The following is a 24,563-nucleotide window of genomic DNA, read 5'->3' on the forward strand; positions in this document are numbered from 1 at the left end:
ACTGTGCTTGGATCGATCCATTTATTTATATAACAAATAAAGGTCATCTATGTACAAGAACCCTCTATTAAAGTCAGTGTACTTATTGGTTGAGCCAACCACAACCTCAAAATCCATTGCAACCTCCACTAGCATTGAGCAGATTACAATTTGCACTTCATCCTTTCGAGTACCAGATTGTACCATATTGAAAATCTTTATCTTTTTTCAAAATAGCTTAATTGCTTTAGAATGCATTTTTATCTCTTCGAAATTTAAAATCCCTCTAGTTTCAGTTCAACAAGTCCCGTTTGGCATGGATTAGTTTTAACTCTGAGCAGGTATTTTCTTGAAGCTGCCAGAATGTGTGTTCTGACATTTAAAAACTAATAAAATAAATATAAACATCAGCAATCTTCAGGTCTTTAAACAGGCTTGCATGTGTTGTGGATCACTATGATTTCCTAACAAGTCATGCTTTAATGTCTTTCGTTGTAGATGTACAGGATTTAACTCGTGTGTTCCTTTTACAAGCAAAACCGGCTAACGTGCTGCTGCCGCCCTCTTCTGCTCCTTCAGTGAAATAAATAAATGAAACGAAGTACACAAGTATTCAATTTATGTGAAAATTACATTCCAAAGAAGAAAGAGTCAAAAGTCCATGTGTACTATGAATGCCAATATGTTCATATTTGTTCTAACTAGCTGTATACAAGTGAGCAAACAGTTCTTTAAGGAATAGGACTACAAAAATCAGCACTGCACTCAAGAACAGGGTTCTAATTAAAAAGCACAATCCAGACTAGCATATGCTCAGATTACCCTACTTCAGTTTATTATTTCCAAAGAGGGGAAAGAATCATAGAAAAGCTTTATACACTCGAGTGTCAGCAGGAGAACACGAACACACACACAAAAACTATACCCTTCTCTCAAGCCACTGCAAGGCCTTGATTAAATTAGGCCTGAATAATTGATTGCAACACTAAAGCTGAAAATGCATTACATTAAAAACCTACTTTGGTGAATTTATATACAGGCATATATATAAAAAAAGTGTGTCTTCTATAAAAGTATCTTTAAAAAGTTAAATAGTAGAAATTATTGCACAGTGTTTCAAGAAGGAAGAACTCGACTGTGATAGCGAGGCAAGGGCGACGCTTAGGGCTTTCTGCGTCTGCAAAACAAAAATCATAGTATGCTCTGTTACACGGGCAATAAAATTACAATTCAATGGTGGGATTAAATGCAAAATGATACACATGTTTAAAAAAAAAAAAAAAAACTGACTTTGGATATCCATGGTGTTGATAACCAGGTCCTAGGTTTGAGCCAGCCTTCATCTCCATAGCCACAGCACACTAAACAGGGCAGAGACCAAGAGTGGCTTTGAGCAGGAGTAATACGCAGCACTACAGTCAAGCTCCTCGGTATATTGGATCAGTTTTGCCATTACATTACAAAATGTAATCAGTATAGAGGTACAAGCAGAGCAACCATCCCTCCCTTACCCTGGTCTCTACATCTGTCCAGTCCCCATCCTTACGCTCATCTTGGCAGTTTTCTGCTGATCTCCTTTTACGGCTGCAGCAAAAAAATAAAAAATAAAATTCATAGTACAGCTTAAAGGAGAACTAAAGGCAAATTTATCATCAAAATTCTCTGTCATTTTATTAAAATACAGGAATGCATTTTTGACAGCTATTTTGTCACTGCTATAGTAAGTTATGAGTGTTTGAAATACATCAGTCCATATGTCAAAGCGATGGCTGTAAACGATATTCGCCGAGACCTGTGCGAGACTTCGTAGGACGGAAGTAAAACGTACAGCGGAAATCAAAAAGTGACCAACATCTGCCAACGTTGTCAAAAGACGGGGGGGCGCGCATTAGTAATGGTCATTTAAACTTGTTTTTGTGCAATATTTTGTTTGGAAAACAGTTTTCAAAATGATAGCACTGACACCTGGCTGACACTTCACGACTTCGAAGTCTCGCACAAGTCTCGTGAAGATCGCGCAGATAAGCGACGCCTGCCGTGGACTAGAGGTCTGTGCAGGACAGAATTTTCAGTTCTGCTCCCGCATTGTGCAGTCCCGCTCCCGCAAAGAATTATGATTTTCAGTCCCGCTCCCACCCGCATGATGCAGACGTTCGCGTTATTTCTCACAAAAGTTCTTGTCATTGTTTTGGGGAATTAAACATGCTGAGCTTAGCTGAGCTCTCCACTGACCGATCCTTCACCTAGCGCACGTAGCGAGGGTGCGCGTTGCCAGGCGGCATGAGCAGCTGAGGCTTTACAGAGATGCCCATTGTGAGCTTCACTAGAGGAGCTCTGCTCTTCTGCCATGATCGGAGATCTCAAACACGGAAGAGCGGAAAGGAATCGGAAACGTACGCGAGATTAGACCACATCCGCAAATTTAGGCATCTTAAAATGTTTTTATTAATGCCAAATAAAATATCCAGCACAAATTATACACGATAGACAAATTAATAATTTATAAATTTTATTTTAAACACGTTTTTAGTTAGCAGGACTGCAGCTCATCACCTCTCCCGCCCGCATTGTGCACTCCCCCTCCCGCCCGCAATGAGCTTTCAAAATTTGTCCCGCGCCGCACTGCTTTGCGTCGGGTCCCGCGGGACTCCCGCGGGAGTGCAGGGCTCTACCGTGGACCAAACTAACTAAATTCAGCATGGCTAAAAACTGAATAGGCCGATAAGTATAATATTTAATTGCAATTAGTTGCCAATACGAGTCACAATATACGGTTACTAAAACGTAATTGAATAACAGGTTAAGAAATAAAGCAAGTTTAAAGGAGAACTGAAGTCATTTTTAATGTGCAAAGTACAGCAAAACCACCCTTCCGTGGGTTCCTATAAAAAAAGTATACAGTATATACAGCTGTTTTTAATATTCACCTTGAAACAACAGCATTCTCTTGTTTTAGTGTTTCAATATCTGTGAATTGAACTGCTTGTCCCCCACCTATAGTTTTGAACACCTCACCCTGAAAAACAAAAATTATTAGGGTCAATGGACCTCAATTACAAGACCTACATACTGTATGCTCAGCAGGCTAGATTAGACAGCCAAAAGCACCTTGATCAGCTTGGTTTGGATCTCGCCATCAGAGGCCACTTCCTGGTGTGTCAGCATGTACTTGTCACACTTGGACAGTGCTTTCTCACTGGGAGTGGTCACCTTGATGGAGTTGGGAACGCTGGGCTGCATGACTGTATCTAGCTCCACGTTGGTGGTGGGTTTGTGATCCACCCATCTCTCACCACCAGCCGAGTGCGAACGCCTGTGCAGAGGCCGAACTGCCGGCCCAGTCTATGTAACAAAACACGGTCAGGAAGGATATGGCCCAAACAACTACACAATATATAGCGATGTTAGCAGGTTAGTGGATCTATACACTATTGAAGCATGGATTAAACATGCCACATTACAGAATAGTTCAAGCCACGTTCTAGATATTTACTTTACTAGCAAGCCACAAGGATGCTGCTACTCAATGCTCCAGAGATGACATTTTAAAATAGGTTTCAATTTATTTGGTTCAAGTGCAAAACAGGACATAAAACATGGCAGTTTAATAATTAGCAGCACATAAATCCCCAAATTTCTCTCGAGACATGCACCCATTAAGCAACACATTTAAGAACAGAAAAGTTCAACAAGTACTATATTAGTATCAAGGTAGCACTACCTACAACTACAGCATGATACATCACTGACCCTGTAATCACTCTGGTCTAGGTCTACAGCTGCAGGCTGAACTGGCACCTCACACTCTCTGTCCCAGCACCTGCCTCTCCTCCTGCTAAGGCTTCCAGAAAGACCCTGAGCTCTGCTTCTACAACAGGGAGGGGAGGGGCTGCCCTGCCTGTTAGCCTGTGGTGTTCGCTGCTCCCACTCAGAGATGCAGGACGACACAGACACGCTGCTAGTGCTGGGGGAAAGATGGGCTGGCCTGACAACTTTGGGGAGGATATATTCTGATGCCTGACAGGAAAAGGGAGCAGTAGAGTAGCACTGCACACAGATTTCAGTTAGTACACACGGATCACATGCACATCGTATTTAACATCAAAATAGCATGAAAGCACAAGATCAGCAACTGATTCCCAAGTGTTACGCACAATATTTAGACAAAATATTACAGAAAAGGATCATGCAAGTGAAAAATCAAAAGCTTGAAGCAGACACGGATTATAAAGCGGGTCACGTAAATTAAAGACATACAGGCACGGGCGAGGGTGAGGCTGATCTCTTTGCAGGCCCTCGGTCCTTTTCCCTGGAAGGTCGCTGGGGTTTATCTGGTCGGGTGTCCGTCTTGCTCTCCGCCTTGCTCTCGGTGACTATAGCTTTGAGCTGCTTCAGCTTTTCATCCTTTACCCAAAGCTTGTTCTGCATTTCCAGTTCCTTAGCGTTTACCCGCCTCTCCTGAAAAACACCACACAGCTTCAAACCAAAACCCTTACACAAGCTAAGGCCCTGTTTACATTATTTCGAATCAGCGGATCATCAGATTAACGTTTTTAAAACAATTCGCGTGCGCACACAATTTCTGTGCCCGCAACAAAACCGTTCCCCGTGCACACAGCAACGCCAATACACGGATACGCTAATCACATGACTAATTAGACGGCACGTCACATGATCCCAGTGCATATCGGGCATGCGCAAGTCACTCACCACTTGCAAGTGGAAGGATGTCGTTGTAAAAAATGAAGTACGGTATGCCAGTCTGTTATCGGCGGTACTGGTACTACAATGACGCCTTTTTTTTACACCGTGTATGGCCTTCGTGTTTATGCTAGAAGGATCTAACAGTGTTCGGTACACTGTTCACCTCGCAGAACGGCCGTTTTTTGCGATTACAACAAGACTATTTAGTGCTACGGTAACCAACACGCTTCCTGTATTGCTCATTCACTTAATGACTTCCTCAACACACTTCCTGTATTGCTCATTCACATGACCAACGTGGCATGACCAACGCCAGCGAATCAGGAAGGTGGATGTCACAGTGACGTCCAATGACGACGTCAGCTAGAGCTCAGCACTGCGTATCCTCGTTCCTCAATGTTTACACAGCACCGGATCAGATACGTACTGGGTTGAATACGTGGGCCCTGGCAGATTCAAACTGTTCCGCCTGTGGAGTCGTTTTCCGGCGTTTTAATGTGCACGGACAGTGCATCTGCAACGAAAACGATACGGTCTAATGTAAACACCACCTAAGTTTACAGGCTTGAGAGGGTAACACAGGGCCTAGGCAGAAAACATCACCACAGGAAATGGACCACTTCCCAAATGTGTGATAGTTTGGTGTTTTTAGTCTAAGTACAGCTTGCATATAAATGTATAGATAATTTTTAAAAAAGGCTATACTGGGGGCGTCGTGGCTCAGGTGGATAAGGCGCCATACAGGGGTGTAGTGGGCGTGGTACGCAGGGGTACGCCGTCCACCCACTTCTCCCGAGGTGAGATTCCAAAAAAAAAAAAACCTGTCATTCAATGGCCTGAGTTTATATGCTCTACAGCAGCCGAAACCCGCAGTGAGCCGCCTGACCCTGTATGGCGATTTCTGTGACAGCCAACGTCAAATGCAAGTTATACGGATTTTATTTTTTCACTTTCGAGGCAGCACGATCTGTCGGTTTAATGCTTTATGATCTTTGAAGTTCTAATGCGATTTTTGCTCAGTATAGGCCTATGATTTTGAATAGCCTAATAATAACAGTAGGGTCTCTGTGTGTGTGTGTGTGTGTGTGTGTGTGTGTGTGAGATTTCCAGGCGTTCATGGTAGCAGCACCGAGAGGGCAACAAAACTGATATAATCGCCTGCCTGGTCATCCTTACGCGGATAATTTCACCACATACTGTATTATATATATGATTTGAAATTCATAATCTTTGTGGCCTTCCTGTTTAGTGTTTTGTTGTACATCCAAAAATGTGAAATGACAATAAATTTAAAGAAATACTCAAGTCTTTAAGAAGGAGTGCATGGTAGGGCTTAACCCAATGGCTGCATGTCATGTGTTTTGTATACGCAGGTGCCTCAATCGCGCCAGACTAAATGCTTGATTTATTCAATTGGTGCCTTTTATAATAAATTTCAGCCCATTGCTGGTTTGTATGCGATGTGAGTGAGTGACGTGACTTTTTTTGAACTTCTGGACACATGCTGTAGCTGTTGCCACGGCAGTAAGTAGGCTAGTAAAAATATCGAATTCCGAATGCAGCTCGGCTCAAATGAACATGAATCGAACATGAACAAAGGTGTTTGTGTATCATAACTTCCAATATTTTGGCTTCACGCCTGATAGTCCATGTTAAACCTATGCAAGGTTTATGTTGAGTTCCAGCAGCAGAGTGGTGCTGTCTACGACCATGCATTTGGAAAGAGAAGGCGAATTTGTTCCTCTTTAGCCATTTCGGCATATTTATTGGAGACAAAATAAACCGCGGCTTTTCGCCATAACAGTTGGGCTGTACTGACAAACACGAATGAAAACTGCACACATAAAAATGTCTGAAAAAAAAGGTGTCTTCTTGTGCCCTCGTGTTGTTAAAAGAACATAACATTTATACAAATCATTCATACCAAACATAGGCGACCAAACAAAGGCTACCGCTTCTGACATGATATCAAATCGATGACGTCACGAATCGCGTACCCCCACTTTAAAAATCTCCACTACACCACTGGCGCCATACCATAAATCCGGGGACCCGGGTTCGATTCCGGCCCGAGGTCATTTCCCGAGCCCTCCCCGTCTCTCTCTCCCGCTCATTTCCTGTCTACACTGTCCTATCCAATAAAGGTGAAAAAAAAAAAAGCCCCCCCCCCCAAAAAAAAAAAAGGCGGCTATACTGGCAGAAGATATTGCAGGGCTCAAAATTTGTATATTTTTTCACCAGCCAGCCGGACTAGTTACCTTCCAAAGTACCGGTAACTAGCCAAACAGAAAATCAACTCGCCAAAATTTGTTCATGTATGAATTTTACTCGGGGGTGAAAGTAACTTATTTCTTGCCGGTACTATTATTTTGAGTCATAGTGCACGCGCGCAGCGAGCGCCGAAAAACACACCTAATTATTGTCTACTTATCAAGCATTCACTAGGACTTCTTATCACTTAGTACCAGTATAGTACTTTTTTTTTTAAATCACACTATCACTCTTTCATCCACCTGTATCAGTTTTTGATTATAAATAAATTGCAAACGCATCATTTCAACAACACAATCGTTTTAATAACATTTTTTTAGCTGAACAGTTGAAAACTAACTTTTCATTTTGGACATTCTGTCTACTAAAACACTTTGGATACCAGCTGCGCACGTTGGTGCAAGATGGTTAAGCAGTGGGGTCCGCACACATTGTCTGTCGAGTGAAACACGGAAGGAATTCACTTCAGACATAATTCAGAGACAGGTCAGAACGAGTTATATGCAATGTATATTGAGGAAAATGTGTTGCTTTTGGTAAACTGATGTTAGCAGGTGTGTCGTTATGCTGAAAGTGCTTTTTTTTCCCCCCCAGAGACAGTATATTTTTCTTCCCGGTACGGCCAAATCTTTTAGTGGTACGCCGGACCGGCCAGGACCGGCTTACTTTCACCCCTGATTTTACTTCTGTCAAAAATAACACAAAAAAAAAAAAAAAAAAGTGTAGTTACCATTGTTCATGACTAATGTGCATTTATTTCAAGAACCGGAGTATTTTGATACTGTTGTTAAATACATATGAGAACAACACAGAGCACCATAATATAATATCAACAAATAATAATATATTGGACTTTTTTCCCCCCAGTCTGCAGGTTGGGATGTCTGTAAACCAATCAGGATGCTCTTTGTCTAGCATGCGCTTCATGAACTGGCACACACGCAGTCTCTCTCGCGCACTCCGTCATATGCGTGATGCAGACATTAATGTTTCGCATGCACACACTTGCTCGCTTGCTCTAGATTCCGGGAGATATTATCCAATTTGTGGGGATCAGGGAGCAGTGTTGCCAGATACTGCTGACGTTTTCCAGCCCAAAATATGTTCAAAACCTGCCAAAATGCACTTAAAACCGCCCAATCTGGCAACACTGTCAGGGAGCCCCTATCAATATGCGGGAGACTCCCGGAACTTCCGGGAGACTTGGGATGTCTGTTATATGCATGCGCAGTAGTGAAAAAACCGACAGCCTGATGAACACAGACACAGCATGCGCTTAATATGTGGCGGCTTTAGTTGACGGTGTACGGAAGCCGAGAGAGGCCCTTCATATAATCCTTTTTTTTTTTTTTTTTAAATTCACCTTATCCAGAGATAACGACATAACGACAATTAATTCAGGATCTCGAGAAAACAACACAACTAATTCGTGATCTCGAGAAAACAAAACAATTATTCCGTGATCGAGTAAACAGCTGAGAAATGGTTCATTCAGGTGCGCCAAGAGACTTGTGATATGCTGACTTTGGGGCTATTTCTCATTCTGTATAGACGCAACTTTGGTCATTAGAATGTCTGGAATAATCGATCACCTAATAAGGCAATATTTTGATCAGGGGTTGACACAGGGAGAGATTGCATCAAGTCTTTTAATAAGGGATAATTTCAAAATTATTAATAATTAAATATGCCTGCCAATTTCTAAGTCTTCGTTGTCTGACCCACAGGGGGGCGCAGCTCTGCTAGAAATCTCAGCTGTTTTCTCGAGATCATGAAATAATTGTTTCGTTTTTTCGAGATCACGGAATAATTGTTTTGTTTTCTCGAGATCTCGAATTAGTTGTGTTGTTTTCTCGAGATCCTGAATTAATTATGTCGTTCTCAGGATAGCAAGGTGAATTTAAAAAAAAAAAAAAAAAAAAAAAAATTTATATGAAGGGCCTCTCGCGGCTTCCGTAACGGTGTGTCTGAATCTTCACTTCATATATCTTTTTTTTTTTTTTTAATTTTCAACTAGCCAGCTGGGCTGGCTAGTGACAGGAATTACTCGCCAAATAACAAATTAAGGTCGCTTCAGGCGACCGGACCACCACGAATTTCAAGCCCTGTATTGAAATAAATGGAAGTGGCAGAAGTAATCAAATGTTCATTTTTCAACCAGGAAAAAAATAAAATAAAAATCACATTTTCAAATACAGTCAGCAAGACAGGCAAAAGATACTCACACACTCCTTCTGCCACCTGAGCTTTTCATCCGAGACCAACCCTTGCACGCGTGCCTCCATTCGCTTCTTTTCTGAGAGCTCCCGCTGCAACCTCTGCTCTCTGCTCTCCAGCTCCTGCTGTAAGGCACGCTTATCTTCCTCATAGATGTTTGTGGTTTTCTGCAGGATATCAATCTGGACACAAAGAAAGCAGCATTAGGCTTCACACCCCCACATAACTGTAATGACGACCGCTGTGGTGTTGATTTCAACCTTCAGAGTTACCTTGTACTCCAGCATTTTGGATTTCTTCTCCAGACGATCAATCTCATTTTTCTGGTTCTGGATCATTTTGTCCTTCTCACCCAGTTTGCCTCGTTGCTCATGGATGAAATTCTCTCTGGAGAGGAGGTTGCCATCCAGGTCTTGAAGCATGGACTTCAGCATATTGGCTATGAAGAGAATAAATAATTAGTATTTGCATTCACAGTAGACACTGAAAGAAAAGAATGAACGAACGAATGAATACCGGCTTTGTTGTACTCCCCAGTGATCATCAGGCGGATCTTATGCCGCTTCTCCAATGCCTCAATTAATCTAGGAAGTGTATGATCGTCGGCAGGGTCAGAGATTTCACAGGGAGGCAGTGGAGGCAGGTTCTGCAATAGCAGGTTCAGGGCTGTGGAAGGTTCTGGACAGAAGATATCACAAGCATTAGAAATGAACAACTTCCACCTTGCTTAGGAGGTACCGTTCTGTACGAAAGGATAAGAAATACCGCCATCTACGGGTCCTCCACGCTCCTCTAGCCGGCGAGACAGCTCTTCTTTGAAGGCCTGGTTCCTCTGTCGGCGTCCTGCCGCAAAGCCGCAGATGGGTCGGTCAACAGGGCGGGCTACTTCCACCTCCTGAGTCATCTCGGCAAACCGCATCACCAGCTGCCAAACACACAGGACAGTTACAGAACATCAGAATACATAACTCAACACACAAGAATATATTAGCTTACCATTGTTTCTTCATAATCGTCAGCCTTAGGGTTCACGCAGACCACCATTCTGACTTTACCCTCTCCATCAAAATAGTTTTTGAACAGATGGGTCACTTTAGAGTCTCTATATGGGACCATCTGAGAAGAAAAAGGTGTGAAACATTGCATCACATCACAACACCATGGGTAAAAGGGGGGGGGGGGGGGGGGGGGGGGGACGGGACGTTAAATACCTTGTTTGTTCCACACATCTGATTCTCTCGGAGAACTTCAATGCATGTACGGAGAGTCATCAGAGACTGATTGATGTTGCCTGGGGAAAAACAAAAAATAAAAACAATGCATTTCATGTGAAACAGTGCTTAAAAATTGAGAAAAGGCGGCTCACTTTAAAGGAACAGTCCACCATACTTCCATAATGAAATATGCTCTTATCTGAATTGAGACGAGCTGCTCCGTACCTCTCCGAGCTTTGCGCGACCTCCCAATCAGTCAGACGCGCAGTCACTCCTGTTAGCAATGTAGCTAGGCTCAGCATGGCCAACGGTATTTTTTGGGGCTGTAGTTAGATGCGACCAAACTCTTCTGCGTTTTTCCTGTTTACATAGGTTTATATGACCAGTGATATGAAACAAGTTCAGTTACACAAATTGAAACGTAGCGATTTTCTATGCTATGGAAAGTCCGCACTATAATGACAGGCGTACTAACACCTTCTGCGCGCTTCAGCAGCGCATTGATATCTGAGCTCCGTATCAATGCGCTGCCGAAGATGTTAGTACGCCTGTCATTATAGTGCGGACTTTCCATAGCATAGAAAATCGCCACGTTTCAATTTGTGTAACTGAACTTGTTTCATGTCACTGGTCATATAAACCTATGTAAACAGGAAAAACGTGGAAGAGTTTGGTCGCATCTAACTACAGCCCCAAAAAATACCGTTGGCCATGCTGAGCCTAGCTACATTGCTAACAGGAGTGACAGCGCGTCTGACTGACTGGGAGGTCGCGCAAAGCTCGGACAGGTACGGAGCAGCTTGTCTCAATTCAGATAAGAGCATATTTCATTATGGAAGTACGGTGGACTGTTCCTTTAAGGCCGCTAACCTGCTTCCCGAAGGCGGCTGCCCTCTGCACGGGTCCTGCTTGTGCGTTCGCTGCCAGCCAGATCCACCAGACACAACTGACTCACATTCACCTGGTTCTTATCCTGGAAAGAAATTTAAGCAAAGCTGAACTAAAAGTGGGGAGAAAAAAAAAAAAGGACCATCTTATCCTAAACCCTTCCTTCAGCCAATTGTGCATGTATACAGAAATGTTTACCTGAAGGACATTGTCTCCATCTGCATCCAACGGTGCTTGTGCCAGTTTAATAATGAAGACGCTGTGTGATCGGCTCGACTCGCGATTTAACTGAGTGTTCGCAATCCTGCGCTTCTTTTGACCTAGTGGTCAATGTTTAATGGCAAAACATAATTAAAACCGTAAATGACAGTGTATGAGAATGTCAACTACAGGCGTTTCAACTCACCCCTCCAAAAGACTTCAAAGGCTTCCTCTGTTGATTTCACTTCAAGCTCTGTGCACCCAGCCACATACATGTTGTGGTTTTGATCTTCACGTAAAATCTTGGACTGGGGTGGTCTAAGAGAAGCAAATACAACATCTTTACAGACTTATCTTATGCTTGGAGACAAACAAGCAAAGTTTTTCCAGCCATGCTGCAATGGGTGATAACCTGTCTTACAGCAAGAGTAAGAGACAAAAATCACAAAAACAAAGCAGCAAGACATTCTCTCTAAGGCAAAAAGGAAAGGGAAGGGAGAGCTCAGACAACAGTATGTTGCTCAAGTTTCTGTCTATCTACAAGTGTCATCCACTGGTCACGTACATGAACTCAGTGTTGTGCCGCAGAGGTGTCCCTGCCCCATTCCACCTAGCAAAGGAATACAAACATTTAAACTGCAATCTAAAGCATGATAGACAAAACGTCCAAAAAGAGAAATTTTAGAAAGAAAAAAAAAGTAGGGCCACAATCTCAATAGAACATCCATCATTTTACAAATCAGGGCCTCCATTGGGCATGCGTATAAAATACAGTAGGCCATTTGCAGGAATTGGTCACGTGTCAATTTTCCCCATAGCAACAAGCCCATGATGGGCAAGCTAACTTGACATTCCTTGACAACCGTAAGAGTTTGACTGGCGATGCGAAGCAATCCATTTCTATAATAGCTGTTTTTACCTTTTCTACTGTCTTTTTTGACCCGGATTTTTGCGTGTACTTGGAAAAAGTTTGCGGTTTTAACTTCTGTCGCAAGTTAAAGCGAATCATTGGCCGTAAAAGAGAGTTTTTTGGACTCAAGTTGGTCGCCGCCGAAAGAAATTCACATGCAAAATGGTGGATTTCTCAGGTATAACTTATAATTTCTCCTTTTCTACCTTTATCATTGGCTTAATGTGTGAGGATTCTTGAAAATAAATACAGATATAACTGTAGATGTGTTTTAGCCGATAAGAAGCAGATTAATTCGTATCAAGATTCGCTTTAACTTATGACAGAAGTTAAAACCACAAACTTTTCCAAGTACACACGAAAATTTGGGTTTAAAAAAAAAAAAAAAAAAAAAAAAAAAAACAGTAGAAAAAGGTAAAAACAGCTATTATAGAAATGGATTGCTTCGCATCACCAGCCAAACTCTTATGGTTGTCAAGGAATGTCAATTTAGCTTGCCCACCACGGGCTTGCTGCTATGGGGAAAATTGACACGTGACCAATTCCTGTAAATGGCCTATTACACTCAGTGTGCTGTTCACACAATGATTTCTGCACATAATCTAAAATAACTTAAAAATAAATAAATAAATAAAAAATAAACTTACTTTGGCCTTATTGGGTCAAATGGAGCCTCCTCTAGGAGATCATAGATGTAGTTATTGTATATTTCAATGTAAGAGACAAACACGCTGTAGCTACTGTCCTCATCCACCCCTTCAGCCTTTGAAGATTCTTCTGGGTTTATCATGTCCGCAAACTCTGGATCAAATCTTTGCCTGCGAAACAAAATTGAGCTGAAAAGACGGCCAATTTTTACAAAATTAACCAGCCAACACTCTATATCAAGTTGAACACTTGTGTACTTTGAGGATGGAGTCTTTGGTATAGATGGCTGACTCTCTTGTTTCTGTCGTTCCAAAAGAGCATCCACTTGGTTTTGCACTTCCATGCCATTCTTATCATCTGGCTTGAAGACCTGTAAAATAAATTGGCAAAATTGAATAGTAGAACATGTTAAAATGTTACCAATAAAACAAAACGAACACTAAACGTTGCATACAAATCTTTTGGCTTGGTAAGGACCAATGCTGTTGAAGATCATGTCCAGTGAGCGGGGCAGGAGTCCACCTTGGCCCGGGGAACCAGTCATCGTGTAGGTTTTTCCACTGCCGGTGACCCCATACGTGAACAGAAGACCTGATATTGAAAAAGGCAAATATCACCGGTGTATCGATCAACCTATAAAATGGCTTAATTTTATATTTAGTGCTTGGTGAATTATTCCGATACCATTTTTGCCATGAATGAGATCTTCCACAAGAGGTTTTGCAACATCCTCAAACAATTCTCTCTGTGTGGTTTTAATTCCAAAAACCTTCTTGAAGGAATACTGAGTCTGCAAAACAACAACGATTGTAGAAATCAACAAGCAATACTGGATTATATAAGAAATAACACAATGGACTGCACCGTTATACAAAAATAATGCAAGCCAAGGGAGTCAAAAGTACATTTTTGTACAACAGCATGATCTGGAGTGCGTTATTCCGCTATGAAAATTATTAACGACAAATTTCATTATCGGATAGTTAGGCTATGATGCAGTGGGTGCCTCATAAGTCACTTCATTCAGTCTAAAACATTGTGTGATATTATCATTTAATGGAAAATTGTACAGAGCATTAAAACAAACAAAACTGTACAACCAAAGACTTCCAAAGTACATCAACACTAAACTGCAATGTGTCAGGTTGAACCATGCTTATTAACTGCTGGGTATGTTGTTCCAGTTTATCAGGTCTTGCCCTATCAGAAAGCATCATCATGGGTCACTTTGGCGGGGCGGGTGTTGTATGGCAACTCAATGGTTTGAAAACAACTGAACCTAGTGGTGTTTTACTTTGCTTTTGCACACAGTCTAAAATGATCTTTTTGGTCTATCTGTCCATGGCTACTAAACTAGGAAGAATAAATAAAAATACTGGCCAACATTTATTTATTGAACCAGCCATAGAATCACATTCTGTGTTGAGCTATAGTGACTAGAGCCCTGCACTCCCACGGGAGTCCCGTGGGACCCGACGCAAAGCAGTGCGGCGCGGGACAAATTTTGAAAGCTTATTGCAGGCGCAGGCGGGAGGGGGAGTGCACAATGCGGGAGAGGTGATAAGCTGCAGTCCCGCTAACTAAAAACGTGTTTAAAATAAAATGTATAAATTATTAATTTATGTCCATCATATATAATTTGTGCTGGATATTTTATTTGGCATTAATAAAAACACTAAGATGCCTAAATTTGCGGATGTGGTCTAATCTCGCGTACGTTTCCGATTCCTTTCCGCTCTTCCGTGTTTGAGATCTCCGATCATGGCAGAAGAGCAGAGCTCCTCTAGTGAAGCTCACAATGGGTATCTCTGTAAAGCCTCAGCTGCGCATGCCGCCTGGCAACGCGCACCCTCGCTACGTGCGCTAGGTGAAGGATCGGTCAGTGGAGAGCTCAGCATGTTTAATTCCCCAAGCCAATGACAAGAACTTTCGTGAGAAATAATGCGAACATCTGCATCATGCGGGATTTGCGGGCGGGAGCGGGACTGAAAATCATAATTCTTTGCGGGAGCGGGACTGCACAATGCGGGAGCGGGACTGAAAATTCTGTCCCGTGCAGACCTCTAATAGTGACTGTAGACAGCAAGGGTCAATCAAAATTTGTGAAACATTGCCAGTTAACTTGTGTTGTAGTGAAGTAAGCCTGTTTCAGCAACCAATGTAGATTTTTACTCGCATTTGGCAGGTGCTAATTTCAGACCCTGCCTTTGCATACTTCATCCATAAATGTTTTGTGCTAACATGTTGGTGGATCAGAAAGTGTTGAACTTGAACCCGAATTAACTGGTCTGTGTGTCATTAAAACTTAACCCAGTAGTATTGATAAATTGTATTTCTGCATTTAACTAGAAGTTGTATCTCAATTTACAACCTCCTACCAGGAAAAGCTGAAAAAAAAATGGCACATCAACCAACAACAACTTCTCATTAACTCGAGGTAGACTTCACTCCCATGCTGTGTTCAGATTATCCACTGAGCCATCCGCTCACTCATATAGCGTTCGCTAAACAGAACGCTCACTAGGAGATAAGGGCTGTTGATACATGATACTCAGGTGGATGTAGGATTGGGAACCGAAACTCCGTTCCAAATTAGAACCAAATCCAAAATGTCAGGTACTGGGTACCATCTCATCACCTGTAGCCGCTTTATCCTGTTCTACAGGGTCGCAGGCAAGCTGGAGCCTATCCCAGCTGACTACGGGCGAAAGGCGGGGTACACCCTGGACAAGTTGCCAGGTCATCACAGGGCTGACACATAGACACAGACAACCATTCACATTTCACATTCACACCTACGCTCAATTTAGAGCCACCAGTTAACCTAACCTGCATGTCTTTGGACTGTGGGGGAAACCGGAGCACCCAGAGGAAACCCACGCAGACAACATGCAAACTCCGCACAGAAAGGCCCTCGCCGGTCACAGGGCTCGAACCCGGACCTTCTTGCTGTGAGGCGATAGCGCTAACTACTACACCACCGTGCTGCCCCTACTGGGTACCAGTTATTTAAAAATAAAATGTTCTGTGATCACCCTTTATTACAGCAAACAAAAGGTAGGTAGGTGCAAGGACATGGGTAGCTCTCTGTCAGGACCGGTCTACATCATGCATCAGTGTGTGCATTTGTTTTGGTATGAGCTGCCATGCATGGTTAAGGACAACTATGATAAACACAGTGAAGTTATAGAATAAAACAATACTGAGGGGAAATAAAAATCCTGGAAAACAGCACTGAAATGGCCTGTAGAACACTACTGCTCAACATTTTCACATGATCCAGAATTCAGAGTCTCACAAAATACCCACCCCGAAACCAGGATCGACAAAATTCAAATGATACCCAACCCTAGGGGGATGTTACACCGCTACATTTTTTCCCCTCCCTCCCCCAAAAAAATCTGTCCCTCTAAGTTACATGTCGGTCCTGGGATCGAGATGCTGACCTCTTCTGCTCCTCCGACCTGCCTGATCCATCCTGGTGCCCTGTGTCTGGTTGGAGTCTCATTGCATCGCTCCTGTGGAGGGCTTGGAGGATGCTCTGGACTCTTGCAGTTGACTTGCTGACTTTGGGACTGCAGTTGTCGTGAACGGTTTTGCGCTCGGGTTTCCGTCGGTGGGGGGTTTACAGAATCAACGAAGCTGACTTCATGTTAAAACCAGGGCTTTGAACCGGTTCAAGGAACGAAAACCGGGAACTTTTTCTATTTCACATGGAACAGAAACGAAACCAGAAACTTTATTTTTTAATGTTCCGGAACAGAAACGCTTATTAAAAATAATGGTAACCGGTTAATACCGGTTTTTATTTCGTTCCTCAAAGTTTCCGTAGCCAACAATTAAAAAAAGTCATTCTTCTCCTGCGCAAGTTTCTATGACCCGCTGGGGTTCACTTCCTGTGTGACGTTCGCTGACTGAATGTAGAGAGCGGGAGGGTGGACTACTATCACGTCTCCACATCTTAAATAAGGAGGTAAATATTGCAGTCTATCGTTATTCAAAAACGTCAAACACGATATCAATATACTTGTCCACGTTAATGAGAGGCTCGCGAACATTAAATGACGTTAACCTCTGTTAGCCTAACAATGCATAGGGCCTGACTAGCCTTTGGTAACACACTAAACGAATTATCTTTCATTTTTGGCACTTTTTCTGTTTGTGTAGATGGGAAGACATACTGAGAATCCAAATCGCCAACATTTGAAATAATAATTGCTTTGAATTATTTCTTGTCTTATTTAATGAAGGTTGTAATAGAATTAGCCTACATTTGGCTTAAGCTGGATGAGACAGAGACATAATTTTATAGCCATTTGTTAAACAGCTGACAGGGAACGTAATTAACCGTTCCGGGAACGAAATTTTTTTTGTTCTAACCGGTTCGGGAACGTCTATTTAATGGTGGAACCCAAAACCGGAAACGTTAAAATTCCGTTTCTGTTTGGAACGAACCAATAGGGAAAAAATTCTGGTTCAAAGCCCTGGTTAAAACCGTTAAAAATGTTATCACTTTATCATCACCCAAATGAGGATGGGTTCCCTTTTGCGTCTGGTTCCTCTCGAGGTTTCTTCCTCATGTCGTCTGAGGGAGTTTTTCCTTGCCACCGTCGCCACAGGGGATAGATTAGGGATAAAATTAGCTCATGTTAAGTCGCTCAAATTCTGTAAAGCTGCTTTGCGACAATTTTATTGTTAAAAGCGCTACACAAACTTTACATAATTATGCGCCAAATATTCATAATTTTAAATTGCTGACATGTTTAAATTTATTTTTTTTAAATAAAACAATTCACACGACGGGTCGCAACACATGACCAAGTTGACCAATATAGGGTACAGCGTCTGGACACTACATTTGATGTGCTTTGCGATGATTTTGTAATGCATTATATAGCAAATGAAGTTTACAACTGAGAATTCATACATCAAGTGGGGGAGCGGGGGAGAACCCGTCAAGTGTTTTGAAGCTGAACTTTATAAGTATTGAAACTTTCCAGCATACTCAAATGCTCCGTATTAAAGTTTCTTTTAATTCTTTATCATCAGCTGCAGCTAAAGGAATACTGAAAGTTTGTTGTGCTGCAGCTCATCCATTCCACCACAACATCTGTTTTGACCTGCTTCAAGGATGTCATTAAACATTTTGAAAATAAATCTAATTAAAACAGAAAATGAATCATACAATATTTACCTTCAATAACTAATATTTTCAGAAATCAAAATAAAATCTTTAACTGTATTTAGATATTTCTGAGTTTGTCTGACGGAATAATCCTTACGATGTGAATGATTACAATTCTTTATTAAATGAATGACATTGTACTTTTTTACCGATTATCATTATGGCTCGTCTGCAAGACGAGAGTCTTCAGGACAGAAAAGTTTACACTTTCTGGCTTCTCAGTAACAAGAAACTATAAGGTTTGTTTGTTTTTGTTTGTTTGTTTTTTTTTGGGGGGGGGCGGCTGATTAGCTCCAATGGCGGCACGGTGGTGTAGTGGTTAGCGCTGTCACCTCACAGCAAGAAGGTCCGGGTTCGAGCCCCGTGGCCGGCGAGGGCCTTTCTGTGCGGAGTTTGCATGTTCTCCCCGTGTCCGCGTGGGTTTCCTCCGGGTGCTCCGGTTTCCCCCACAGTCCAAAGACATGCAGGTTAGGTTAACTGGTGACTCTAAATTGAGCGTAGGTGTGAATGTGAGTGTGAATGGTTGTCTGTGTCTATGTGTCAGCCCTGTGATGACCTGGCGACTTGTCCAGGGTGTACCCCGCCTTTCGCCCGTAGTCAGCTGGGATAGGCTCCAGCTTGCCTGCGACCCTGTAGAACAGGATAAAGCAGCTAGAGATGAGATGATTAGCTCCAAGAGAAATAGAAATAAGAGAAGCCAACAAGGACACAACTAAATTTGAAGAGGTGTATCCTAAAATATGGCAACCACTACCCAGAATGCAATGCACCATGACACAGCTGCCTGCTCTCTGTTAGAGAAAAATTACACATTTTCTCCCCCCCCCCACAAATGACAATACATGTGGTCTCTATATTAATACTGCAGAAAAAAAAAAATAATAACCCAAGCAAGTGTGCCATCATCCAATAAACTCGCAATTCCTGATACATCCATGTTGTATTTTTTTTAATTGCGGTGTTTTGTACTGTACCTGGTTGTCATTTGTATTGGATTCATTTAAAGCTTTTCTACCTTTCAGACTTTTCAAGTGTAGGTCGTAAAAAGAATCTCCCCCTGACACCCAGTTATTTTTCTTTAGTGGACCCAAAGCTACTGAATTTGAATCACAGACTTCCTTTTTTTTGTTTAAATAGAACAATTAATGAATTGAAATCTCTGCCATTTTTTTCCTGCTTCACCATGGCCCAATACAGGATACCACGTTATACATCACATGGTGGGCTTTCCCTGCTCGCACAAGGCATTATGGGACACAAATTTGAAAGAGGAGAGGAAAATGGAGGACACAAATGAAACATGAAAGACTGGCTACAGTAACGGAAAGTGAGAAGAAAAGACGTTATGTTGTGAAGGAAAGGAAACACAGGACCAAATAAATATCAGCCGTCAGCGAGCACCTCAGTGTGATCAGCTGCTCGTTTAGCGACAGAATGATGGAACGGTCAGTGTACGGTGAAAAGGTAAACCCGTGCACACACGGACGGACTTCCTCTGTCTGTGACTTCATGCACATTATTTGCTAGGGAATCTCCTCAAATTAAATAACTCTGCAGCCACAGAATGGCCTGGGCTGTTTTAAGCTATTACAGAAACAAACATCACAATGACCAAATTTTACAGGGAACCAAATTTCACCGATTTAATGAAATCGAAAGGCTGTCTACTTTTAAATCGTTTTTAGGCATCAGCTTGGGTTTCATTGTGTCAAACACAATGACAAAACTTTGGCTAGTTTGCACTTTAGTCAGCGCAATTCCGCCATATAGTTTACATTTACCAAGCCTAGCGGCATTTGAGCGAATTTAAGCGGGGGTTCGGGGGCAGCAGCCACCATATCAATACCTAACTTAGGTATTGATAATACCAGTACCTAAACAACAATACCTAGAACAATTCCTTGTTCTATTATATGTCAAAGTCATCAAGACTGGTGTTGGTTTGGGTTAGCACCGGCTAAAGCGCAGTAGTCCCAAAACTTTTGAAGTGCATATCCTGGACCAAATTCGTGTTTTTTATATGAAAGTATGTCCCTTTACACACTCATCCAGAACGGTAATTTTGCACAAGGCCATCTGTCTACAGCAGAAAAAAATAATAAAATAAAACGCGTCTGGAAAAATCCCAAGGGAGTCTGGAGCCAGATTTGTGACGTTATCTGCGGAAGCGCCAGCAGGTCGCGCAAACCTGCACGGTTTCAGTGCACAGCCTGTGTAGACCAAGTTTAGCAGCTAGCGATTTTGCATTGAAATATGGAATTGTCACCTGAGCGCAATATGGGAAACGATGAGTACTAATCCCATCAAGATTGGTGTTGCTACACCCTCCTACGATACATCTGTTAACCATTTTAATAATTACGCAATAACGTTGAAGAAATTTGCAGAAAGCCACCAGGTCATTTTCTCATAAACAAACCAGCGCTGACGTAGGATTCAGAGGGAGGCGTCCCGCACACGACGTCACCAAAATCAGTGTTTGCCGGGAAATCCAAATGCCAAGTTTTTTCAGAGGCGGACCAATTCGCCTCACATGGCTTGATTTCAACTGAATTTTTCTGGTATTGCGCAAGGTAAAAAAATTGCACAAAATGTGACAGATATTTGACCAAAGTTTAATATAAAATAGGAGAATTACATTGATCTTACTCCTGAATTTACCCATGATACGCACTTTAAAGTGCATATTCTGGACCAATTTCATTTTTTTTTTTAATATGAAAGTATGTCCCTTTACACACTCATCCAGAAGGGTAATTTTGCACAAGGCCATCTGTCTACAGCAGGAAAAAAATAAAATAACAAAACGCGTCTGGAAAAATCCCAAGGGAGTCTGGAGCCAGATTCGTGACGTTATCTGTGGAAGCGCCAGCAGACTGCGCGAGCTTTGCATGGTTTCAGTGCACAGCCTGTGTAGACCAAGCGCTCCCATTTCTCTCTCATTGTCTGGTCTTTTGGGAAACGATGAGTACTAATCCAATCATGACTGGTGTTGCTACACCCTCCTACGATACATCTGTTAACCATTTTAATAATTACGTGAGAACGTTGAAGAAATTTGCAGAAAACAACCAGGTCGTTTTCTCAAACAAACCAGCGCTGACGTAGGATTCAGAGGGAGACGTCCTGCACGCGACATCACGAAAATCAATGTTTGCCGGGAAACCCAAATGCCAAGTTTTTTCAGAGGCGGACCAATTCGCCTCAAACGGCTTGATTTCAACTGAATTTTTCTGGTATTGTGCAAGGTAAAAAAATTGCACAAAATGCAGAACTGTTACAGATATTTGACCAAAGTTTAATATAAAATAGGAGAATTACATTGATCTTGCTCCTGAATTTACCAGTGATATGAAGGTCCACGTTCGAGCTCCGTGGTCGACGAGGACCTTTCTGTGTGGAGTTTGCATGTTCTCCCCGTGTCCGCGTGGGTTTCCTCCGGGTGCTCCGGTTTCCCCCACAGTCCAAAGACATGCAGGTTAGGTTAACTGGTGACTCTAAATTGACCGTAGGTGTGAATGTGAGTGTGAATGGTTGTCTGTGTCTATGTGTCAGCCCTGTGATGACCTGGCGACTTGTCCAGGGTGTACCCCGCCTTTCGCCCGTAGTCAGCTGGGATAGGCTCCAGCTTGCCTGCGACCCTGTAGAACAGGATAAAGCAGCTAGAGATAATGAGATGAGATGCACTTTAACCCTTGAATCCACTTACCTCTTTAAACTCCCCATTCCGATTGGCTTTGAGGCCATCAGGGGCATGGAGCTGGATGGTAGTACTACTGATCACCTCAATGCAACATTCTTCATCTTCTGCACCTAGTGGACGCACACGACAGTACACCTACACACACACACATCAAACGACAGGGACGGAGTCCAAATTCAAAGTCAAAGGATGAATAAACAGTAATGTCCATTAATAATGTTCAGGTTTGTTGTGTGAAACTACAAATAAACACATGAATGCACTTACTCCTACAGGATCCTTCAGGTTGTTTGTTGCTTTTTTAGGAGGGGGTCTGCGAGGGGTCTTGCCCTTGCTGGAATAAGAAGAAAGGGCCAAATGAAGAAGCAGAAATGCTAAACTACATCTGGTCAAACTTAAGTATTTTTGCAGGTTATAACCTCCAGATACAAGCTTGAGTCAGTGAGCTACTTCTGCTAAGCTACCCGATTAACAAACGCCACCTGCTTGGACTGGAACACGGCTGAATGAACGCTAAAGTAAGATTTAACTCGAGGTTTTGGTTCAGCAGGAACAATATCGAACGTATAAACGATTCTCAGACCAAACTTACAGATCTGTAGTTCAACACAGAGTGAAATTAGCATCTTGCTAAAGAGCAGTGGATGGCTAGCTCGGAAATATTCGCTGCTTTGGCAACCAGAACACGAGAGAAGAAGAAAAAAAAACGTTTTTCACAGGTGCTTCTTTTAAGAAGAAACTTTTTACTGGAATATAATCCAATACTTACATAGGCCTTATCATCTTGGGCTCTTTTTTGCTCAAATTAGCAGCTCTGTAACCTTCCTCTTTCCCCCTCAGAAATTTGAAGTTCGTTCCCTCCGTTTACCGACAAACAAATTTTTCAAATCGCACCAATCAAAAGCGGCCAAACCTCCAGGATGCCCCGCCTCTTCTTCTCTTCTTCTTCTTCGTTGGTTATTGACAGACTTTAGCTCATTGGCGCCACCTACAGTATACAATCATTTCATATTTCAACAGGTCTGGCTCTGGATATACACTACCGTTCAAAAGTTTGGGGTCACTTTGAAATGTCCTTATTTGTGAAAGAAAAGCACTGTTCTTTTCAATGAAGATCATTTTAAACTAATCAGAAATGCACTCTATACATTGCTAATGTGGTAAATGACTATTCTAGCTGCAAATGTCTGGTTTTTGGTGCAAAATAGGTGTATAGAGGCCCATTTCCAGCAACTCTCACTCCAGTGTTCTAATGGTACAATGTGTTTGCTCATTGCCTCAGAAGGCTAATGGATGATTAGAAAACCCTTGTACAATCATGTTAGTACAGCTGAAAACAGTTGAGCTCTTTAGAGAAGCTATAAAACTGACCTTCCTTTGAGCAGATTGAGTTTCTGGAGCGGGCGGCACGGTGGTGTAGTGGTTAGCGCTGTCGCCTCACAGCAAGAAGGTCCTGGGTTCGAGCCCCGGGGCTGGCGAGGGCCTTTCTGTGTGGAGTTTGCATGTTCTCCCCGTGTCCGCGTGGGTTTCCTCCGGGTGCTCCGGTTTCCCCCACAGTCCAAAGACATGCAGGTTAGGTTAACTGGTGACTCTAAATTGACCGTAGGTGTGAATGTGAGTGTGAATGGTTGTCTGTGTCTATGTGTCAGCCCTGTGATGACCTGGCGACTTGTCCAGGGTGTACCCCGCCTTTCGCCCGTAGTCAGCTGGGATAGGCTCCAGCTTGCCTGCGACCCTGTAGAACAGGATAAAGCGGCTAGAGATAATGAGATGAGATGAGATGAGATGAGTTTCTGGAGCATCACATTAATTTGTGGGGTCGATTAAATGCTCAAAATGGCCAGAAAAATGTCTTGACTATATTTTCTATTCATTTTACAACTTATGGTGGTAAATAAAAGTGTGACTTTTCATGGAAAACACAACATTGTCTGTCTGGGTGACCCCAAACTTTTGAATGGTAGTGTAAAACCTTTTCAAGGCAGGATATTACATCAACGTTATTTAAATACAAAAGAGAAAGGAGTAACACGAATCTTTGAATGTTCATAAATATGTGTACCAGGTCTGATCACACACACACGCCCTGTACAAGGCTGAGGAAGAAGAAGAAACCTTTATTTGTCACATGCACACTTCAAGCACAGTGAAATTCATCCTCTGCATTTAACCCATCTGAAGCAGGGAACACACGCACACACACCCAGAGCAGTGGGCAGCCACACTAGAGCGCCCGGGGAGCAGTCAGGGGTCAGGTACCTTGCTCAAGGGCACTTCAGCCCACGTCAACCTAACTGCATGTCTTTGGACTGTGGGGGAAACCGGAGCACCCGGAGGAAACCCACGCAGACAACATGCAAACTCCACACAGAAAGGCCCTCTCTGGCCGCGAACCCGGGACCTTCTTGCTGTGAGGTGACCATGCTAACCGCTACACCACCATGCCGCCTAGGAAGTTTGGTATGTCGCCCAAGATCCTCAGCAACTTCTACAGCTGTGTGATTGAGAGCAACCTGACTGTGTTGTACGGCAGCACTACAGCAATGGACCGCAAACGCCTACAGAGGGTGGTGAAGACTGCTGAGAAGATCACCAAAACTCCACTGCGTTCTCTGCAGAGCATCTACAGTGACATGCAAAAGG

The 24,563-nt window shown here is 42.7% G+C and overlaps 1 protein-coding gene across 5 annotated transcripts; it reads right to left on the bottom strand.

Annotated features, from left to right (window-relative positions):
• Positions 1-789: 789 nt before the first annotated feature.
• Positions 790-22,806, bottom strand: kif23 (kinesin family member 23). 5 transcript variants are annotated; one of them, XM_060923895.1, is made up of 24 exons: positions 22,690-22,806; positions 22,188-22,254; positions 21,927-22,055; positions 13,717-13,822; positions 13,487-13,623; positions 13,290-13,402; positions 13,032-13,202; positions 12,040-12,084; positions 11,680-11,792; positions 11,472-11,593; positions 11,256-11,358; positions 10,383-10,462; positions 10,168-10,287; positions 9,937-10,096; positions 9,688-9,849; positions 9,444-9,610; positions 9,180-9,353; positions 4,237-4,437; positions 3,730-3,996; positions 3,088-3,321; positions 2,907-2,995; positions 1,491-1,563; positions 1,270-1,340; positions 790-1,156 (listed from the first exon to the last, which is right to left on the bottom strand). In XM_060923895.1, the coding sequence occupies exons 1-24, from the start codon at positions 22,701-22,703 to the stop codon at positions 1,141-1,143; spliced, it is 2,934 nt and encodes a 977-aa protein (XP_060779878.1). In that variant the 5' UTR covers positions 22,704-22,806; the 3' UTR covers positions 790-1,140. The 5 variants fall into 5 exon arrangements, with proteins under 5 accessions (XP_060779878.1, XP_060779877.1, XP_060779879.1 ...); XM_060923894.1 differs by having other exon boundaries at positions 3,730-4,026; XM_060923896.1 differs by lacking the exon at positions 12,040-12,084 and having other exon boundaries at positions 3,730-4,026.
• Between the last annotated feature and the right edge of the window lie 1,757 nt (positions 22,807-24,563).

Source organism: Neoarius graeffei, chromosome 6, assembly GCF_027579695.1.
Source record: "Neoarius graeffei isolate fNeoGra1 chromosome 6, fNeoGra1.pri, whole genome shotgun sequence".
Taxonomy (NCBI): domain Eukaryota; kingdom Metazoa; phylum Chordata; class Actinopteri; order Siluriformes; family Ariidae; genus Neoarius; species Neoarius graeffei.